Source organism: Rhinoderma darwinii, chromosome 10 (assembly GCF_050947455.1).
Source record: "Rhinoderma darwinii isolate aRhiDar2 chromosome 10, aRhiDar2.hap1, whole genome shotgun sequence".
Classification (NCBI taxonomy): domain Eukaryota; kingdom Metazoa; phylum Chordata; class Amphibia; order Anura; family Rhinodermatidae; genus Rhinoderma; species Rhinoderma darwinii.
In genome coordinates, this window is record NC_134696.1 from 45,348,477 (window position 1) to 45,370,593 (window position 22,117).

General features: G+C 40.5%; 1 protein-coding gene across 5 annotated transcripts in view; it reads left to right on the plus strand.

Moving 5' to 3' along the window:
* PPFIA3 (PPFI scaffold protein A3) overlaps window positions 1-22,117 on the plus strand; it is a 109,087-nt gene that overhangs the window by 79,410 nt on the left and 7,560 nt on the right. For 4 of the 5 annotated variants that reach the window (XM_075839823.1, XM_075839825.1, XM_075839824.1 and 1 more), the window contains exons 19-29: window positions 1,653-1,746; window positions 4,570-4,651; window positions 5,829-6,029; window positions 6,168-6,230; window positions 8,585-8,611; window positions 9,111-9,286; window positions 10,310-10,407; window positions 14,794-14,969; window positions 17,013-17,081; window positions 19,774-19,945; window positions 20,984-21,057. In XM_075839823.1, coding sequence (XP_075695938.1) covers window positions 1,653-1,746; window positions 4,570-4,651; window positions 5,829-6,029; window positions 6,168-6,230; window positions 8,585-8,611; window positions 9,111-9,286; window positions 10,310-10,407; window positions 14,794-14,969; window positions 17,013-17,081; window positions 19,774-19,945; window positions 20,984-21,042 — 1,217 coding nt within the window. In that variant the 3' untranslated portion in view covers window positions 21,043-21,057. The remainder of the gene's footprint in view (window positions 1-1,652; window positions 1,747-4,569; window positions 4,652-5,828; window positions 6,030-6,167; window positions 6,231-8,584; window positions 8,612-9,110; window positions 9,287-10,309; window positions 10,408-14,793; window positions 14,970-17,012; window positions 17,082-19,773; window positions 19,946-20,983; window positions 21,058-22,117) is intronic. The other variant, XM_075839828.1, reaches the window with a different exon arrangement.

Here is a 22,117-nt window from a genome sequence, read left to right on the forward strand (position 1 = left end):
GTTGCCCGGGACCCAATAAGGTAGCAGTGCTAACCACTGTGCCAATGTGCTGCCCCAAGAAAATGAATCAATATCCACAGCCCCTCAAGGCAAAAATACGAACATGTGCTCTACATATTCTAGAAGTAAAATAGCAACAATATTAAAATAATTTGTTTTAAAAAAAGTCATTTTTTTTTAGGCAATCCCCTGTTATATACAGTCCCCTATAAGTGTATATTGAACTAATGAAAAGGTGTTCCACATCGGGATCCCCATTAGCAACAGTGGAGAGCCGCAAGGCATCCATTGAGCACAATGTACAAATCTATAATACTGATTTACATTGCAGTTCTCCTGCTGATTTTGGAGGCTCCAAGTAGTGGGACCCCTACAACCAGCTAGACTCATGACTGGCAATCTGAGTCGGGGTTGTTTTCAGTGGTATGCTAGTGATGGACGCTAGGTGGTGCCAATGTGCTTCTCAAAATTGTCCTGGTCTGGTAAACCCCAATTCCCTCATCTAGCACTTATTCCAGTATGCCTGAAATCATTGTCCCTAGTTTAGACCTCCTGGCATAGGGCATAATTAGGTAATTTGTAAATCCGATCATTATGTGCATTTTTCATCATTAAAAATAACCCCAGACGTACTAATAAAGAACAAAAATTGGTATCTCAGTGTATAATGAGCCTTAAATGAAGCAAAACTTAAATCTCTTATAGTACTGCAGTTTAAGTGTAGTAGAAATAAAACATTATTGGCTAGGTTAAGCATTTAATACTTATAATTAATATCTCACAATCCCTCCTTAGACAGCTGTAGATGTGTATAAGATGTAGCGCAGTCAGAAATGATGTTTTTTAATTTGCTTTTTCGGGGTCTCTTTCAATTCCTCTGCATGCCTTTTGAAATTGCATATTTTCTCTCTCCTGCCTGCTGAGTGGTGGGGCCATTCCTGGTGTGATGCTAGTGCACTTTCAGCCAATCAGTTGTCTCCCCACATTTGCTACCCATCCTCTTCCGTGGCAAGCAGCCCCACAGACACTGAAAGGGGGAGAGACTGCAGCAGCATCTCCCCTCCTCCCCGCCAAGGGTACTAATTACGCTAGCAGCTGGTAACGTGGCCACTTCTGGTACTAAGTTAACAAATGACACCATGATAGACCGGAACGTTCCCGCCAGATACTTAGTAACTTAGTACTAGATGTCAGTACAGTCTAGTGTAGGAAAACAAGCCTGCAGGCAGGATCATGTGACCTCAATAATGCAGATTTAGTCCATTGTAGGGTAGCATGAGGATCTGCTGTGTTCTCCATTTCTAATGCCACCATGCCATTGTTTTCAAGTTGGCAAGATCGCATTAGAAATGGAGAACAGGGAGACTAGAGGTTCTTAAATCAATTTTCTGAATGCCGGTTTATATGGAAATCCAACCCAACATTGTAAAGGAGACATAAAAACAACAGTTAATAAGAAACACTATGACCCTAGAAACAGGACTACTATGCAGTTTGGCTACACATGTGCATGGAAGAATTGGGCAACATGTGTGGTATTTTGAGGTCCCCAGATCTCATGTGGTTTCAGTGCGGCGTGTTTGTGCAGTAGGAAGATGTCCTTTCATGTAGCTTGCCAATGTCAAAAATTTCTGCACTCTTTCACATCGCAGCTGGAACGCCCTCTGAGGAGACATCACCTTCTGATCCAATGGGCTTATCCAAGATGGCGGGACCTGTGGACAAAGACCGCAGAAACAAGAAAAAGTAAGTAATCTCTGCTCTGTAGTTATATAGGTCAGTCATCAACTAGTGAGTGAATTAAAGGGGTTTCCGAGCTAAATATGTTTAAGACCTGCCAATTCCAGAGGCCACCTGATGATTCCAACAATGAAGGGATCCTATTTCCAGTTCCACAAGAGGTTCAAGAAATGGCCTTGTATGCACTGTATTGAAATGAATGGTACTTACGTAAATCTTGAAGTTATTTGGTGGAAAAAACCCTTGTCCTCAAGTGTCACCCATTACTACTACAGTGTTGGTAGAAAAGTTTGAGACATTTAGGACAACAATTTTTCTGACCAGACTAGTGATATTTAAATAAAAAGAGCAACATCATGAAGTTTGAAGGCCCCTAATTTTAGGACCATGAAAATAGCACCTGGGTACTGGTGCTTGATGGGTTTTAAAGTATTTTTTGTCCTATAAGTGGGAAACAGAACTGTAAATGTCAAATGAGCTTTCCTTAGGGCTTAAATAACATGTATGTCTATTAGGACCTCCTGGCATTGTGTCTATAAATGGGTTTCCATATCATTTATATTGAGTCTCTGTGCTGTTATATACTATATTTTGGTGGCAGATAAAAGTATATTTGTAGTTTGCAATGCAGATTGATTAACAATACATATAACTGTATATTTTAAATAAAAAGCAAATTATGGACCTGATTCACAATCTTTTGGGGCTTTAAAGTGAGTTACGAAGGGTTTATCCCAAGATCAACATTTATTACCTATCCACAGAAGGAGGAGATTGAATGAATCAGTGGTCGAGCATGCGCTCTGCTTCTCCATTCAATGTCTATGGGGCTGACGGAAACGGTAGAGCGTTGTACTCGGCTGTCTCTACCAGTCCCATAGTCTGCTCACTGCGGTTTTGCAGTGAGGAGTAACGGAAGGCTAGAGACCTCTATTCTAGTGATCATGGGGGTCCCAGTGGTGGGGCCCCCAGCGATCAGATATTTATCACTTATTCAACGTATAGGTCATAGATGTTGATCTTGGGATGACCCATTTTAAAGAGTTCCTACACTACAAAGAAAGGATATCCTAGAGTCTGGAATGGGAACAAGGTGGAACTTCCTAATAGACTCCGCATCCTAATTCTGGCTAGATGAATCAATTGAGGTGGGTGGTATTGGGGAGGGGGGGGGGGCTTGAACTATATAATAACAAGTCCTGAAAGAGGTGTCCTGTGTGCAGAAGGGCTGATGTTATAGAAAAGATTATTCTGAACATAGAACAGTTACTGGACAAGCCATCCAGTATATTTTCCTGCAAAGTGCCCAGGTGCTACGGAAACTTCTGTACCTTTTATAGCTACAAAATTGTTAGTGACTCGTTACCAGTTCTTTAGGCCTTATGATCATTGCTCAGTGGTAGAATCCAGATGTAGTATATACTAGAAGTTTGCTCCCCCTACTGACCCCTATAGTTCCTGAATTAGAGGAAAGGGTTTGTTTGTTTTCTAGAAACAGTGCCACTCTCTTCCATAGGCCGTAGCCGGTATTGCAGCTCAGCCCTGTACACATATATAGGCTGCATTACATATAATACAGAACCTATATGATGAGATGCAATAAATATAATACACAACCCATGGACAGGAGTGATGCTGTTTCTGGAAAAAAACAAACCCTTTTTTCTAATCCTGGACAACCCCTTTAAGCTTTATTCAGTTTCTGATCTGTCTTCTAGTGCAGTTGTTTTTTCTACTTTCACTAAGTCTATGTTCTATTTGTGGCACAGACACATTTGACCAGAAATTCATGAATTCTGAACAGGTGTAAATTGCAGCAATGAGTCATGGCTTGTCATCTACGGAAATATCATCTTGTTTATACCTGCGGTCACAAATGTGTGTGAAATGTTAAACAGTTTTGTGTTGAAAGGACCATCACGAGTTGTATCACGGCACTGTAAACATCAGAAAGCTCGTGGGTAGCTCAACATGTATATCCCGCAGGCGGGGGTCCCCCATTTCTGTCTTTAATAGGAAACTGATTAAATGGAACTAGTAGTACTACAGCCTACGTAGTACTAAACTTATAAGCCTCCATGCTGTGGCCTATTGGAAAATCATTTGTTGCCAATATTGTTAGTGTGACATCGTCCCTTCACCACATGGAGCATGCTCCTGCCAGTACATAGGCTGTTCACTAATTGAATATTCTTATATATGCTCAGAACTAGTTTGCTTGGTGGAATATGGCTACAATAATATTGCTAAAGGCTGAATTAAAGGATTGTCTTATCAGAGACAACCTCTTTCAGTTGGAGGTGCTGCGGCATCCTTGGCAAAAAGCTCATTTTGCTGGGGAGCGCCACAGCCAACGGGGGCATTTCTGCAGGGGAACTGTAGCTACACATGAATGGGGGTCCATGTAATACATGGGTAGCACACAATATTTCTTACTTGTGCTATCAAATCAATTTTCTCTTTATGACTAGATGGAGATAAATCCATATCTCATGTGATTCCTAGATGTGGACTGGATTTAAAAAAAAATCCAAAATCTGACATGTATGTGCTACTTACCTACTCACGATGAGCATATAGTTCTGTTTTCCACGAACGGGACAGGCACCAGGGCCGAGGTGCTACATACAACCACCGCTGTACCTCCTATATCTACCCCATTGTTAGCGACCCACTCCTTCGCTATGTATATTATAGATACATTGGTTCTAAATAAATAAAAAAAAAGCTTTAATTTCTTTCTTGTTTTTTTTTGTTGAGAGTACACTCGTCTTTCTTAGATATGGGTTTTATGATGGTAGATATGCTTATGTTTGCCCTTTTTTCCAGGCATGAGCTTCTAGAAGAAGCTTGTAGACAAGGACTTCCATTTGCTGCTTGGGATGGACCCACTGTTGTTTCTTGGCTGGAGGTATCGTAAAAAAGTTAGACTTTCATAGTAATGCCTTAAAGAGAATCTCCACCTTTTTGTCATCATGTCGCATTTAGTTCTAAAATTCTATGCTGATTAGAGGGAGCTCAGGAGCTTAAAGCGGTTGTCCGGTTTCAGCAAATGAATGTGATATTTTTGTCTAATTAAAAGTCATACAATTTTTCAAAACTCTTTCTGTATTAATTCCTCATGGTTTTCAAGATCTCTGCTTGTTGTTATTCAGTAATTGTTTGCTTCCAGTGGATACAATTCTGTTCATGATCAAGCGATGACACACAGGTGCTGGGATCGTTATAGTTACAGTATGTGTTTCACGCAACGGTTTAGGTGTGGTAAGTGTGTATTCAGACGGTGCGGTTGAGGTGCACTTAAAACGCAATTAAAAAAACTGTATTCGAAAACCTCATGCCTTTTTACCGCGATTTGATGCATTTTTCGATGCAGTTGCGTTTTTACTACAAACGCATTGAATAACACATCAATATGCAGTAAAAACACATGCGTTTTCAAATTCGTTTTTTAATGCAGGTTTTATTGCACCGTCTGAATATGCCCTATTCTCGGCAAGCAAATGCACCAAAACCGCAGAATGAAAACCTAGACTCCGAACTATGTCTTCTAACGATCCCAGCACCTGTGTGTCCATCACATGACCATGGACAGAATTGTATCCACTGTAAGTAAACCATGAATGTTCCTACTGAATAACAACAAGCAGAGATCTTGAAAACCGTGAGGAATTAATACAGAAAGTCTATTGAAAACTTGTATAACTTTTAATTATACAAATTTTTTTAATTCAATTGTTGAAACCGGACAACACCTTTAATGTATACTGTCTTATTATTAAATTCAATGTATAAAACTGCAGTAAGCTCCCTCTAGGACACTGCTGTCTATGTACGGGATTTGGTGCTCTGTATCAGAAAAATGGAGCTCCATTCATTATAAAGATATACAATTTTTTTTATCAAAACAGAATTACAAACTTATTATGAAAAAAAAAAAATAGTATTCAAGAGTGGACATTCACTTTAAGATAAAGGATCAATGGTTTCCTGGCTAGCCTCACAGAACAACTGAAACATTTGCAAACATTTGGTCACTTCAAGTCATCGTGCCACTCTTGACCTGAAACTTTTCCTCCTTTTTATAGTTGTGGGTTGGAATGCCAGCTTGGTACGTGGCTGCATGCCGTGCCAATGTAAAGAGTGGAGCCATCATGGCCAACTTGTCTGATACAGAAATCCAGCGTGAGATTGGGATCAGCAACCCCCTACATCGTCTGAAGCTACGCCTAGCCATCCAGGAGATGGTCTCGCTTACGAGTCCTTCAGCACCAGCCACATCACGCACGGTGAGACCTCTCATGCAACAGATGGAAATCATATCTGTCCTACTTAAATTATGTTCTCAGTTTGCCATGACAGATAACTGACTGGTACATGTGTCCATTTGACATTGACCCCCCTACCCCCTACTTTTTTCTGTCTAGTCAACATGCAATGTGTGGATGACCCATGAAGAAATGGAAACTTTAACTGTTACTAGTAAACCCGTGAGTACCAATTCTGTTATTGTTGGGTTGTAGCTAGTGATGGGGCACAGTTTTTCAGATGCAGATGTGAGAATGTTTTATTAAAGGGGTTTTCTGATTTTATGAAAAAAATGGTGAATAAAAAGTTCTCTAACTTTTTAATATGCTTTTGTGTGTTAATTGCTCACAATTTCCAAGATCTCTGCTTGATGTCAGTGGGTGAAGAAGAACATGGTTTCAGCCTCTGCATGTTAACAAAAAAAATTCCATTCACTGACCGCAACCAAAGTTTAAAAACAAATTAGACTAGAACATTTCTTTGTACTTTTTTTTTTGTACAGTGATTAAGGCCCTAGAAATCCCCTGTCCAAATATAGTAGGACTTAAGTATATTTTCTAATAAGCTGTAGTGTCGGAGACATTTACCATGAACCGTGCTACAAAAGAATGTATAATGTACAAAAGGCGACAACAAAAAAACAAAACTTGGCAGCTCATGTTAGACAACGATACTGTTTATTGTGTTCAGGGAACTTTGTACTTGAGACTGTATATGTGTATATATATATATATATACATATATATATTTGTCTGGTCTTACCCTATTGTTAGGGACATCATTACAGGAAGGTCGCATTATTGTCTGTGACCCTCTTTTTTGGTTGTACGTACGTGTGTGTGTGTGTGTGTGTGTGTGTGTATATATATAATAAATTTTTTTTGTGTATTATAATAAAGTATTTGGGCTTTTTTTTCATTTTGCATCATTGTGGGTGTGCATACTTTTTTTTTTTCAGTTGTCGCTTTCTGAACATTATGCTGTCTCTTTTGACGCTTGTATTGCCCCGCATTTATTACTCATGGTAGTGGTGCCCGCTCTTCTTCTATGGTCATATAAAAAGAATCTGTCACAGAGATTGCTGGGTTGTTCCATCTGAATAATCCCTTCCTAGAATGAAGCCACCTTGGAGATCAGCTGATTGCCACGGTTCTGGATTTTTTAACCCCCAGTGATGACCCTTTATCACCTGGGAAAGCTGTGTGCAGTCATTACCCCTAGGTGACCAACACATGGTTACATTGAGTGAGCTGAGGGGACCAAATTAGAGGATCCCGCTCTATGGCATCTATATATTATAATGGGGCATATGGAAAGAGTTTGTCTTGATGTGACAACCCCTTTAAATAAAAAGAAGTTTTCTGGGAAAACTTTAGGATAGGCCATCAATGTGTGATTGATGGGGGTCCGCCCGGGGACCCACACTGATCAGCAAAACAAAGTGAATGGGCTGAGCTGCAATACTAGACTCAGCCGCATGTATGGATAAGCCCCTATGCTTGGAGTAACATTGAAAGGGCTATCTGAAGCACCGCTGCCTTTTTGTTCTGCTGAAACGGTAAGGGGTTTGGGGCGCGGAATCCCACTGATCACACATTCCATCTATGTATTTCCCAGAAACACACCATTAGGCCTCATTTACACGAACGTATTATACGCGCGTGCGACGCGCGTGCTTTGCACGCATGTCGTACGCACCTATATTAGTCAATGGGGCAGTTTAGACGATGCGTGAATTGCGCTCAGCGCGTGTGCGCTGAAAAAAACTCACGACATGTTCTATAATCGTGCGTTTTTCGCGCACTCACGCACCCATTGAAGTCAATGGGTGCGTGAAAACCACGCATGCCGCACGGAAGCACTTCCGTGCGAACTGCGTGATTCGCGCAAGAGCTGTCAAACTCCTGAATGTAAACAGAAAAGCACCACGTGCTTTTCTGTTTACAAACATCCAAACGGAGTGTCAAATTCGAGATGAGCGCACCGAACTTCACCGGGTTCGGCCAAACTCGTTTTGACCGAAACCGGTAAAAAATGTTCGGGTACGCGACGTCAGGAGACAGTCACTGTCCACGGTGCTGAAAGCGTTAAACTGGTTCAGCACCATGGACAGTGACGGGCGTCGACTAGCCTCATCTCTATGATGGCGGCTGCGCGAAAATCACGCAGCCGCGCATCATACACGGATGACACACGGAGCTGCCAAGTGCCTTTTGCGCGCGCAAAACGCAGCGTTTTTTGCGCGCGCAAAACGCACACGCTCGTGTAAATGAGGCCTTAGTGGCAGTTTTTAAATGGTGTCAAGACCCATCCCTGCAACATTGGCTGGATCATTTTACTGGTCCTCTTGTACTATGTAGTAGTAACTGGCCGAGCCTTTTGTCTTTATTTACTCAGCATGTGGCGGAAATGACATTCTTTACATGCTATATACAAATGTTTATTCTTGCCAGTTTCCTATATGTCTGCTTCACATCTGGCCTATCGCTCTTCTCACCTCTTCAATTTCTTCTTTTACCACTCTAACACTTGTCAGGAGACTAAGGAGATCAGTTGGGAACAGGTAGGTAGATGCATAGAAGTGTATTTCTTATCTTGAAAAGAAAGAATTCATGTCAAATTAAAGCCGACCCCATTCATTTCCCCAAAAAATCCTTTTATTGAACTCCCTTGTCTGCAAGATCTAAACCAGTGCTTCCAGTGTTACTGAGCTGTTTGCCAGGACTATGTGCCATAATCAGTCCTTCTGCAGCCTTTCTCAGTACATGATAAAATACCCTACCCTATGGATATATGTCATGCATGGAACCGGGCTGATGGCTGCCTGGTTATGACACCCAGTCTAAACAGCACTGCTCAGTAATGCTGCTAGCACAGGTAGCCACTCTCCTCTAAGATAAATGGGGTCCTGAATGAAGAATACCCTCCCTCTATTACATCAGTACCTCCTAATATGACTTTTCATTGTGGGATTTTGCCTGCTTTTGATGTTGTTTTTACTGTAGAACATGCTTCTTTTGTGCACGGTAGACTGACAGATCTCATGCTGTTTGTGTTGATAGATCCTGGCATATGGCGATATGAATCACGAGTGGGTTGGTAATGACTGGCTGCCCAGCCTTGGTTTGCCCCAGTATCGTAGTTATTTCATGGAATCCCTAGTGGATGCTAGAATGTTAGACCACTTGAACAAAAAGGAGCTTCGAGGACAACTCAAAATGGTAGATAGTTTCCACAGGTGAGTCCAATATTTCCTAAAACGCTTTTTTATTGCATTTTACAGTGACCCTAGGGCTCGTGCACACTTGAGTGAATTTCTTCAGCATGCTATCCATTTTTTGACGCATTCATTTTAATGGGGCCATGTACACATCCGCTTTTTTGAGGGTCCGTGTGTCTGTTCAGCATATTATAGAACAGGTTCTATTCCTGACCATTTTTGCGGATCAATCTCGGCCATTTTATTCAATGGTCCGTTAAGGAATAGGACCACACGGAAACCATGCGGAACCATGTTTTGCGGCTGTATAAAAGGTCACGGATTTGTGCATGAGCGCTAAGGGGACTTCTTCCTCCAAAATTATTATATTTTGTTTATGGTTTACTACGCCTTGAAAAGTTTTATATTCAGACTCATGAATTCGCTCCACAGGGATTCATTTCTAGCAAACCACATTAAAATATAATCACGATTACATTTTCAAATGGGTACTGCCCCATTCAGTGTTAAGTGGCGGCCAAGTGATACATTGCTTTAGTCCAAATGGATCCTGCACAACTGATGGGTTCAGCTTACCCGAGCATATCTACTATTTTCCGTATATGTAACTGAATATAAATTTTTGACCAGAAAAAATATTGCTCTGTCATGTTCCTTTATTTTCTATTTAAATCTATATCTGGAAAAGCTGGGTAACAATCAATATGGCTTCCATTGTTCTCCCACAAGGATTGACACCCAGCTTTCCCAAACTTCTCACCAGCAAAAATACCTTAACCTAACTGGCCGTAATACATGGCCGCGTTGAGTCCACCAGAGTGAGATCTGATCTTTGCAGTGGCTCTGTACTTTGGCGCTATAGGGGGCCCTGAGTAGTGGGCTACCCTCTATGATGTCCATTTGACCTAATTGGACATATGGACAGGGCTTGTCCTGAGCCCATACACTTTGTTTAGGCTAAACTTCTCTTTTTCAAGGATTTATTAGAACTTTGTTACTGTAAAAGAATCTAAGTTCTTAATTTTTTATTTGTATTGTTAGGGTTAGCCTTCATTATGGTATCATGTGCCTGAAGAGACTAAACTATGACCGGAAGGACCTGGAGAGGAGACGAGAGGACAGCCAAAACCAACTTAAAGGTATGAGAACCAGACTAATAATAAGGATAATAAACTTAGTCTTGAAAAATATTGTTCTCAGCGCCTCAGCACGCTGCTCTACAAGTAGTGAGGTTATGTCCATTAAGATGTCACACCACACGATCATAGCAGCCAATCATGGTACAGCACTGTGACATTACAACCATAGGACTGTGTTATGATTAGTAGCTATGGTCATGTGACGTTTCAGTGGACATGACGTCACTACCCTGATAGTATAGGGGTTTTTCTGCAAAAAACTTTTAAACATATTTTTAAACTAAAACTGTCTAGATACTCACATTGATCAACTTCGTATGTGGAGTCTCCAAACTTCCCAAAATAATACAATCCATATAGATTGGATCACTAATAAGCAAAAAATGTGGTCCACAAGATTGAAGTCCTCTGGTCGTCAGGTCCCATTTATCTACTCATGACGTGATCAGATTGGACTATGATCATTACATATCTTATTTTGTTCAAGTGATATTATAGATCCCTGTAGTGTGTGCTCTACTTATTACTGGATCTAAAGAAATCTCAGACGATACTGAGAAGTCCAGGCATTTACCACCTTCTGAGACCCCAAGGGACTGGCGCAGGGCAAATGTGGTGCCTATTTTCAAAAAGGGCTCTAAGTCTTCCCCAGGTAATTATAGACCAGTAAGCTTAACATCCATCGTGGGGAAAATGTTTGAGGGGCTATTGAGGGACTATATACAGGATTATGTGACAATAAATAGCATTATAAGTGACAGCCAGCATGGTTTTACTAAGGACAGAAGTTGTCAAACTAACCTAATCTGTTTTTATGAAGAGGTGAGCAGAAGTCTAGATAGAGGGGCCGCTGTGGATTTAGTGTTTTTGGACTTTGCAAAGGCATTTGACACTGCCCCCCATAGACGCCTAATGGGTAAATTAAGGACTATAGGTTTAGAAAATATAGTTTGTAATTGGATTGAGAATTGGCTCAAGGACCGTATCCAGAGAGTTGTGGTCAATGATTCCTACTCTGAATGGTCCCCGGTAATAAGTGGTGTACCCCAGGGTTCAGTGCTGGGACCACTATTATTCAACTTATTTATTAATGATATAGAGGAAGGGATTAATAGCACTATTTCTATTTTTGCAGATGACACCAAGCTATGTAATATAGTTCAGACTATGGAAGATGTTCATGAATTACAGGCAGATTTAAACAAACTAAGTGTTTGGGCGTCCACTTGGCAAATGAAGTTTAATGTAGATAAATGTAAAGTTATGCATCTGGGTACCAACAACCTGCATGCATCATATGTCCTAGGGGGCGCTACACTGGCGGATTCACTTGTTGAGAAGGATCTGGGTGTACTTGTAAATCATAAACTCAATAACAGCATGCAGTGTCAATCAGCTGCTTCAAAGGCCAGCAGGATATTGTGGTGTATTAAAAGAGGCATGGACTCGCGGGACAGGGATGTAATATTACCACTTTACAAAGCATTAGTGAGGCCTCATCTAGAATATGCAGTCCAGTTCTGGGCTCCAGTTCATAGAAAGGATGCCCTGGAGTTGGAAAAAATACAAAGAAGAGCAACGAAGCTAATTAGGGGCATGGAGAATTTAAGTTATGAGGAAAGATTGAAAGAATTAAACCTATTTAGCCTTGAAAAAAGACGACTAAGGGGGGACATGATTAACTTATATAAATATATTAATGGCACATACAAAAAATATGGTGAAATCCTGTTCCTTGTAAAACCCCCTCAAAAAACAAGGGGGCACTCCCTCCGTCTGGAGAAAAAAAGGTTCAAGCTGCAGAGACGACAAGGCTTCTTTACAGTGAGAACTGTGAATCTATGGAATAGTCTACCGCAGGAGCTGGTCACAGCAGGGACAGTAGATGGCTTTAAAAAAGGGTTAGATAATTTCCTAGAACAAAAAAATATTAGCTCCTATGTGTAGAAATTTTTCCTTCCCTTTTCCCTTCCCTTGGTTGAACTTGATGGACGTGTCTTTTTTCAGCCGTACTAACTATGTAACTATGTAACTTCAGTGATTGTTGATATTTGGTAAAAAAAAAATTAATAGCTGGACAAAAATATTGTGGCCATCAAGTACAAAAACATTATCTAAACAAATATGACAAAAGACTACATACATATGTCTCATATTTCATAAAAACTAAGTGGGTTTTCCCATCTTGGACATCTGGGACCCACACCTTTCCCTAGAACAAGGCCCCCTAAAACCCTTTCTAGCTTACTGGGCTTCTGGTTAGGGGGTCGGGAGTTACGGAAACAGCCGAGTGCCCGCTGAGCTACGCTGTTTCCGTAACTTCCATAGAAGTGAATGGGAGTTACTGAAACAGCATAGCACGGCGAGCTACGCTGTTTACGGAAATCGGTAGCTACGGTAACGCATTAATTTACATTGTGACATCCACATTGGTGAGTTACCTATGACAGACCACAAGTCTCAGTCCTTAAAGACTATGAAAACCTTTAAATGTTTTTGTTTTTTTCTTAAATCAATGTTTTTTTGTGATTTTCAGCATTTTTTAATAGATTTTTATTAAAAGTTTTTTTTACTTTTTACGGTACAGTTTCTTTGTATCCTGTATAGATAGACGCTGTATTGTTCTCTCTCAGCTGCTTCCGTCAGTTCAGCTGAACTGATGGCTCGGCTAAGTGCAGGTCCTGTGTGTCTCTGACACAGGATCCACCTAATATCGATCACATCGAAGTTAATCATCTTACAATTTTTTATAAAAGAATTAAAGTTCTTCAAATATCAAAAAACATAGATTTAATAATAATTTAAAAAAACATTCAAAGGTGTACATAGCCTTTTTAACAATCCTGTCAGGTGATTTATTCTTCCCTACCAAAGAAAGAGTATGATAGAGGGATAGAAGCGGAGCTCCGTGACTTTTATGTTTATGTGATTTTGTGAATTATTTCTAAGTATACTGTAAAAGCAGAGTAATTCCTGCCAGGAGGGACAGTGAGAGTCCTGCTTATACCGTTCACAAAGGCGGATTGACAACGTTCACTCTACCCACACTGATACAAGGAAAGCTATCAATCACTGTGTGTAGACGGTGTAAGTAGCACTCTCAGGGTCAGTTCACACTGAGTTTTTCGGCTCTGATTTTGAGCCATTAACCACGCTGGAACCAGCGCCAAAAAACTTCCGATATCACCCTTCATTGATTTCAATAGCAGGCAGACGCATTTTCTTTCCCGGGGGGGGCTTTTGGCCACTCGCGGGGAAAAAAAGTGGCATCTCCTTTCTTGCCGTGGTGTCTGCCACTGACCTCCCATTGAATCAATGGGAGCAAGAAAAAAACCTGCGGCGCTAGTTTCTGAGCGTTTTTCGCTGTGTGTTTTTTCCTGCGGTCCTTACATTAGCTGGCAAAAAAACGGAAAAAAAGAGCATGCAGTTCAAAATCTGCCTCAAAATCACTGAAGGAATTCTTAGGCAGATTTTTTTCTGCCTTCCAAAAACTCTGTGTGAACAGGGCCTTACTGTCTCTCCTGTCAGGAATAATTCTGATTTTAATTTAAGACTCTGTCGCTAGATTATTAATTCCCCATCTCCTAACTAATCTAACAGGCGCTATGATGCTGATAACTACAGTGTAACTATTTTTCAAAAACGTTTATTATTTGCAAAGTTATGTGCGTTTTTCTAAATATGCTAATTTGGCTATACTTGTACACTGGTATTTTTGGTTTATGGTTCTATTGAGAGGAATGCCTCCATTTGCTATTCAGTAATTCATCAAATTCTTCAAATTCATTAAATTCTTCAGAAGGAATTATGAACAATAGGGAATTTTCCCGAAGGATCTATTTTCAATTACCCTCTTAGTAAAACCATGTAAATATTGTCAATTATTGGCAGTCCATGGACTCTTTTAAACTCGCAATTTGCCTGTTTTCTTCATATCAAGGATATTAATAACGTTTTTTTTGTTTTGTAAAATTGTTACCACACAGTTAGTGGGAGTGAAAATTCTTTGGCTTGTGTGTCTACACACTCCTGTTGACTATAGAATTTACGAAATATTTACTCCCCCTGTGTGTTGTAAGAGTTGTATTCTGACTAATAAAAATCTATCATATGTTTCTCTCGGATAGGGCAGCATAAATCACCTGAAAGGTTTTCAATATAAAATAACTTCAAGAATCCTTCCTTCCTTGATGTTGACCCTATGACAACACTGTTGGTAAAGTACAGGGGCAGTAAATGTCATGGGAACACAGACTTTTTGCCCCTGACCACTGATCTCTAGACCTGTCCTATTCCAGTACTAAAAATATGTGATTTTTTTCTATTCTAGATTTTATTCAGAGTGGATGGCAATTGTAGACTTGCATATTTCCTTGTCTTTTACAGATGTCATGGTCTGGTCCAATGAACGGGTAATGTGCTGGGTGCAATCTTTGGGGCTGAAGGAATATGCTAATAACTTGCATGAGAGTGGAGTCCACGGAGCCCTGGTTGCATTAGACGACACATTTGACTGTAATGACCTGGCACTGCTACTACAGATCCCAACACAGAACACGCAGGTCAGTTTCTAACTAGTGATGTATTTTTTGAATATTAGAATAAAAAAAATATTAATGTCTTTTAATTTTTCTTCTTAAAGAGGCTCTGTCACCAGATTTTGCAACCCCTATCTCCTATTGCAGCAGATCGGCGCTGCAATGTAGATAAGAGTAACGTTTTTTTTTTTCAAAAACGAGCATTTTTGGCCAAGTTATGACCATTTTTATATTTATGCAAATGAGGCTTTCTTAAGTACAACTGGGCGTGTTTAAAGTAAAAGTCCAAGTGGGCGTGTATTATGTGCGTACATCGGGGCGTTTTTACTTCTTTTACTAGCTGGGCGTTGTGAATAGAAGTGTATGATGCTGACGAATCGGCATCATCCACTTCTCTTCGTTAACACCCAGCTTCTGGCAGTGCAGACACACAGCGTGTTCTCCAGAGATTACGCTGTGACGTCACTTCCTGCCCCAGGTCCTGCATCGTGTCGGACGAGCGAGGACACATCGGCACCAGGCGACAGAGGCTACATCGACTTACCTGCAAACGCCGATGCTGCTGCAGAGTCAACTGTAACCTCTGTCGTCTGGTGCCGATGTGTCCTCGCTCGTCCGACACGACACATAAGGGTATGCAGGGATAAACTAAAGTGCTATTAACAGATAAAACAATCAAAAAACAAGACCACCCTTCCCCTCTACTTCTAGAGAGTCTTACCCATTAGTAGTTAATAGGAAGGTCTGACAACCGTGCACAGGACCCCTAGGGGAAGGGTGGTCTTATTTGTTTTTTGATTGTTTTATCTGTTAATAGCACTTTAGTTTATCCCTGCATACCCTTATGCATTACTCGCACTATGTCATGGCATGGTAACTAGTGCTCTTCACATTGTTTACCACCCATACCTCACAGCCATCTCTTTAAGTGTCTGATACTTCCCCCATATGTTATAGGTAGTCTGCAATTACGTGCTCTCACTGGAATTGTAATAGAGTCCTCTTGTCCTCTTTGTACCTTTTTAAGTACCTTGTGTGTATGTTATTATGTGTTAATAAAGCTACCTTTTTATTACATGGCTTCTATGCTCCTCTTTCTTCTTTAGTGTATAAATGTATATATAGGAGTGCCTTTTCTGTTACTTAGGGAGTATGCTTTACCTTATAGCATCTAGGCCCTTGTTTGAAATTGCGATAGGAGTTAATCTGTATATATATATATATATATATATATATATATCATTATTTAGTCTGCACGGTGAACGCTGTAGAAAATAAATTAATCACCAGAATCACTGTTTTTTGGTCGCTTCATCTCCCACAAAAATGTAATAAAAAGATCAAAAAGTCTCATGTCCCGCTCAATCTATGGAAAAATAAAAAAGTTATGGCTCTCAGAATATGGCGGCAAAATGAAAATTTTATTTTTAACAATCAGTTTAATTCTTGCAAAAGTAGTAAAACATAAAAAAACTATATAAATTTGGTATCGCCGTAATTGTATTGACCCGCAGAATAAAGTTAACATTCCGTTTTTACCCCACGGTGAATGCCATAAAAACAAAACCCCCCAAAATATTGAGGAATCGCTGTTTTTTTTCCTATTCCACCCCACAAATATTTGTTTTCTAGTTTCCCGCTACATTATATGGTACAATAAGTGGTGACGTGGAAATTTACAACTCGTCCCGCAATAAACGAGCCCTCATATGGCTATATTGATGGAAAAATAAAAAAGTTATGGCTTTTGGAAGGTGGGGAGGAAAAAAACGAAAGTGAAAATCCGAAAAATGGCTGCGGCGGGGAAAAGGATTAAGGACATTTTTAATATACGATCTAGTAACTGTATTGGAATTGTTAGTACTGATGGTACAAGTTCAATCTCTCTATACCAGGGAGGAAAACACCTTCTCCAATGGTGGCTACACTCTTCATTTTATTATATATGACACGTTCATCTCCGGGCATTTCTTCTGTCTACTGTATCGTCTCGCGGTTGACAGCGCTGTCTTTATTCAGGCTTAATTAACCCTCACTCTTTCCTGATGGGTTGTCTTTTGTTGTTAGGCTCGGCAAGTGTTGGAAAAGGAGTTCAGCAATCTCATTACCATGGGGACAGAGCGGCGACTGGATGAGGTCAGCTACTACAAATACTCGTACACTCCAGATATAAACACCATGTCAAATGGAATGCAATAATATATAGTCGCCGCACAATGCCTGTAGCAAAGGTGGCTGATATATTTTGTTTTCTTAGAATACCTCACTTAGTACATTGTATAACATTTTCAAAATGTATTCTCTCTATTTGCTGCAGGTTTTTTTTATGTGGTAAAAACGCCACCATCATTGTAACATAACGACAACAAAACAATAAAAAATTTTTTTATTGAGTATTGAAGTTGTGTCATTGAAGAGGTGGCATTGCTGTCCATAGCAACCAGAGTTCAACTTTCACTTTGGACACTAATAGGTTGTCATGGGAATCAGGACCGCTTTTTCTCTGAGAGCCTTTTAATACATGGGGCCAACCGAGTAGCTAATGAATTAGCCTGTCCATTTATTTTAATGTATCTACTCAGTCCACGTTCAGGGATATTTTTGTTTGTTAAAATCGGTTCTTTTTACATGAAAACATTGAATCATCATAGAAAAATATATCCCGATATCAGCATTTCTCCCACTATCCTGTGCTCACATAGGGTAGCATGGGAAAGCTGACAGAGTTGCTTTCATGATGTTTTCAAGTCCCTAAAAATTGATGGCCTATCCGCACTTCAATGTGAGAAGGCTGCAATACTGTAAATCGCCGCTACATCTGTGTCGACGATTCACAATGAGCAAGTAGAAATGAAGGGAAAGCAGCGCTTGTACGAGCGCCTCACCCCCTTCAAAACAGCTGATCTGTGGGGGTCCCGGGAGTCGGACCCCGAGCGATCTGCTATTGATGGCCTATCCTGAGGATAGACCATCAATGTTTAGGGTCTGGAAAACCCTTTTAAGGTGGCCATACACGTAGCTGATTTGGCCAGCAGCTCACAGACAAAACCTCAACAATAACAAGCACGTTCGGTTTAATTTGGATATAACAAGCCAGATAATAGTCTGCCATACACTTCTTGCACAAGCAATCAAACAGGAAAGACCCCACGTATGATCCATGTTTGCCTTCCGGGTCTACCAGGCACCATAGACATTAGATTAATGAGTATGTGGGCTCCATCAGAGGGCCTAGTAACCTGTTCAGCCAAGATTGGTAAAAGGGGTCTCTGTGTATGGGGCTAAATGGAACTGGGTGCATACTGGAAATTATTTTCAAGGCTGAACCCATACTTGATAACAGTACTGATTTTTGACGAGATAATCCCATGAACCAGAATGTAAAAGGGCGATGTTTATGCAAATTCGTAGGGAAAGGGGCGTTTCCAACTTCGCAGCGTGGCTTAAAATGTTCCAATTTGTGGGATTTAAAGGTTCTGGAAACCTTTGAAGACTTGCAAAGTTGCACTAAACACTGTAATACATTGTTTTAGTTAAAAAAAAAAAAAGTCTGCAACGGTTTACATATCCTTTAAATGTTGGTAAAGATGCAGAACTGCTGCAAATCTTCAGTCTAAGAAAGTACAATGTATGCTGGAAATTAGATACGGCCACAACAATGCCACGGAGGGAGGATAAGGAAGAAGGATTCTGTGCAGCTATGTGCCAAGCCCTCTGTATGACGGTGCTGCCCGCAGGGGATACACTTTGTGTCACTTTCACAGCTGGCTGAGCACACTTTGAACAGTGACCCATCGCGTGTGACTTGAGCGAGCAGACTAGAGATTATGCCCTGTAGACATTGCCCTGAATGTCACTGGAGAACTGCAAGGATTAACCTCTTGAATCCAGAATAAACATATTGTCACTTAGCCCACTGTATTAATCTTGGGGAAAAAGTTTTTGCTTCTTTGTCTTTCACTGCTGTTACACGACAGGTGATAATGGGACGAGTGCTTGTAATATCAGAATATAAAGAGTATATTAGGGAATTGCATAAATAGCCATTCCCTAATATGTTCTTTTTTTTATTGGAACTGCTCCTATTCAGAGTCCAAGGTTTCCAATAATAGGCCAGCCTGTCAGCAGAAATAGACTGACCGCATTTGTATGCTGTTTGTAGACCAACAACCGGCTGCTATAAACTGCAGTTTGCCGACAGGTAACGATGTTGAGTATGGGAAGAAAATGTTTTATTTTAATAAACCTAATATTAAGAAATTACAATTTATGAACCTCCCTAATGTGTTTGTAAAGCTGTTTCACAGGGAGCATTTATTGTTTCAGCTCAAGTCTTTAAAAGAGTTTTCCTACTATTAGAAGTAATGGCATTTCGACAGGAGGATCGTGGGGGTACCAGCGGATGCATCTTGTGCTCTTTACAGATTTAGGCTCTGGGTACACCTAGGGTATGCTCCATCCACTCATATTGGAAAGAAAAAGGGTCAGATGGGGTTGATTATAACCCCTCAAATCCTTTGTTTCCTCGGGAGATCAGCAGCAAAAGAAATGTCTGGCAGCTGCTCAACATTTCACCTATTGAAATAACATGCCCCCTTGGCCGAGCTGGACAGACATGTTTATGGGACAGCTCTTTTGTTTGTTACTGAACATTTTATTGAATATTTTTAATGTATAGCCTTGTGGTTACATTTTCTAACTGCTTATTATATAAATGTAATGATGATATATAAGACGCCATATTAGGTCTGTGGTTTATTCCATAAATGCAAAAGTCCATAAATTGCCATAATGAATATATACCCATGTGGTTTCCCATCAATTACAGGATAGTGCCAAGTCATTCAGCCGGTCTCCCTCTTGGAGAAAGATGTTCCGTGAGAAGGATCTCCGAGGAGTTAGTCCAGATTCAGCTGAAATGTTGCCGGCAAACTTCCGAACCGCCGCTGTCTCCTCCATTACCTCACCCGCTGTGCAGCTACGGAAGATGCAGTCTGAAGGTAGAGTTATAATGAAATAATATAAATTGCCCAACAAACTGAATGTACCGTTTTTAACCTTACATTATTACAGTATACATGTTATAAAAGTGTGATCTGCTGGGACACTTGGCCCTGGTCCCCTTCTTGGTTGGAAAAAAGTGGAGTGAATGGGAGATAGAGAAACAGCTACAGATGTGTCCACCCTTCATTTTTTTTTTTAACTTCTAGAATTTTTTAACATGGGAATCTATGTGCGACGGATAGCCGACAGATGGCATTTGTCAAAACCATGCAGTATAAAAACATATACATTAAACGTAGACGTTTTATACTGGATGGCTTTTACGTGTACGTTTTTTTCTTAATAGTAATTATAGCGTATACATGGCAGCTACGTTTTATCGAACAGTTGGTGGAAACTCCCAGTCTTCTATAGGTGCACTCCATTCAATACAAATATGCACTAAACAGAAAAAAATCTTTGTGAAACGTCTTCATTTGTATACTATTACCCATAGCGCCAAAGTCCATAGAACATCCAGAGTAGTTTATCCAACGGAAGCTGTATTTAATGCGGTGACTCCACGAGGAGAGGAATTAGAAACTTGTTGCGCCAACGTTTTTTGGGGCCGTCCCTTCTGAATCATTTCAGGGGACCACCCCCTTTCTCAAGCATTTCCTGTTCATGGGCTGTGTCTGGTATTGTAGTTCAGCCTCAAGTAAATACTGCAGAACCAAACGCGGCCCATGGACAGAAGTGGTGCTGTTTCTGGAGAAACAAATGCAGATCTTGTTTTCTAATCTGAGACAACCACTTAAAGACACAAGATTCTACAATTTTTCCTTACATTATGATAACAAAACAAAACAAATCGAAATATATATTTTATTTTACGAATGTTAATTCCCATACATCTTAAATGTAAAAAATTGCCCTGGATTTAAAACGGTTATTCCCATACCATGAATTAAATCTCCGGTCTGTAGGACTTATCATAGAGTTGTTTTGGCGTACATCATGTGGTACCTTAAAATAAATTCCATCTGCATTTTCAGGAAGTCCCTCCAGCAGCCAGCGAGCAGAGAACATCTCAGTCAGAACCTATTCCTGTTAATGCCGTCTTAATGCGGTGAGTGGGGAACGAGGGAGGATGGTGTTTCAGAAGGTGTAAAAACATCTGATCTTAGAATTGTGATGCAGAAGAGCTGGTGCAGAGCTTCATAGACTGCATTTCAAATACAGGTTCTAAGAACTGACCAACTTTCCTGTGCAATCTGAGCAGTTTGAAGTGAAGCTGAAATTGCCTTATTTAAAGGGGTAGTCCTATCTAGACAACCCATTTTTATGTGTCCTACTATGTCATATGGATGTGATGGGGCAGGGGGTTATCTGCTCTAACCACCCTCCATTAGCCAGATCGGAAAGCCACTGCATAGAGCAGCACTCGCACCGGAGGACTAGTCGCTGTGTAATACTATGAGGCCACCCTGAGCTTTCCCCAGTAATAAAAACTTTTCACCTGGGTTATCAACCGATCACCAGCAGGTTTGCATTTAGAAAAGGTATTATTCTGATCGGACTGCTCCTTTAAGCAATTTTCTATTGTATTCATAAAAGAGGTTGTCTCGTATAAGCTGGAAACACATCCAGTTCCGAACCCTCCAGCTGGCCACAATTTTCAATGCAATGGCTGCTGCAGGGGAAATGTAGTATTACATGTCGACCATAAATGGCCTACTATGGACTACTATGGACGGGTCTGGTACGCCAGAGCAGAAGCTACTCTTACCAAGTGGTTCCTCACTCTGGCTCATTGTAGGAGATCCCAACGGGGACCCCTCTCTATGATGTACCTTTCCCGTAATAGGGCATTTGGACAGAGGATGTTTTTTTGTTTTTTTTAAACGACCCCTTTAAGATACAGGTTTACGTTAGGTGAGCCTACAACTATGGATCAGGGAATTGCATAAATAGCAATAAAAGTAATATATAGTAGATATAAATTATATACTTATTATTATAGCTGCTTCAAACACAAGTGGGACAGACCTGATAATAGAGCATGGATTACACTGGGTAATTGAGATCCCCACCATTGCCCTGCGAATCCAGTAGTAGTAGTTGTCGTATTCACCATCAGGCAACCTATATTCATAAGTCTTATTTATAAACCTTTTTTTATATGTATA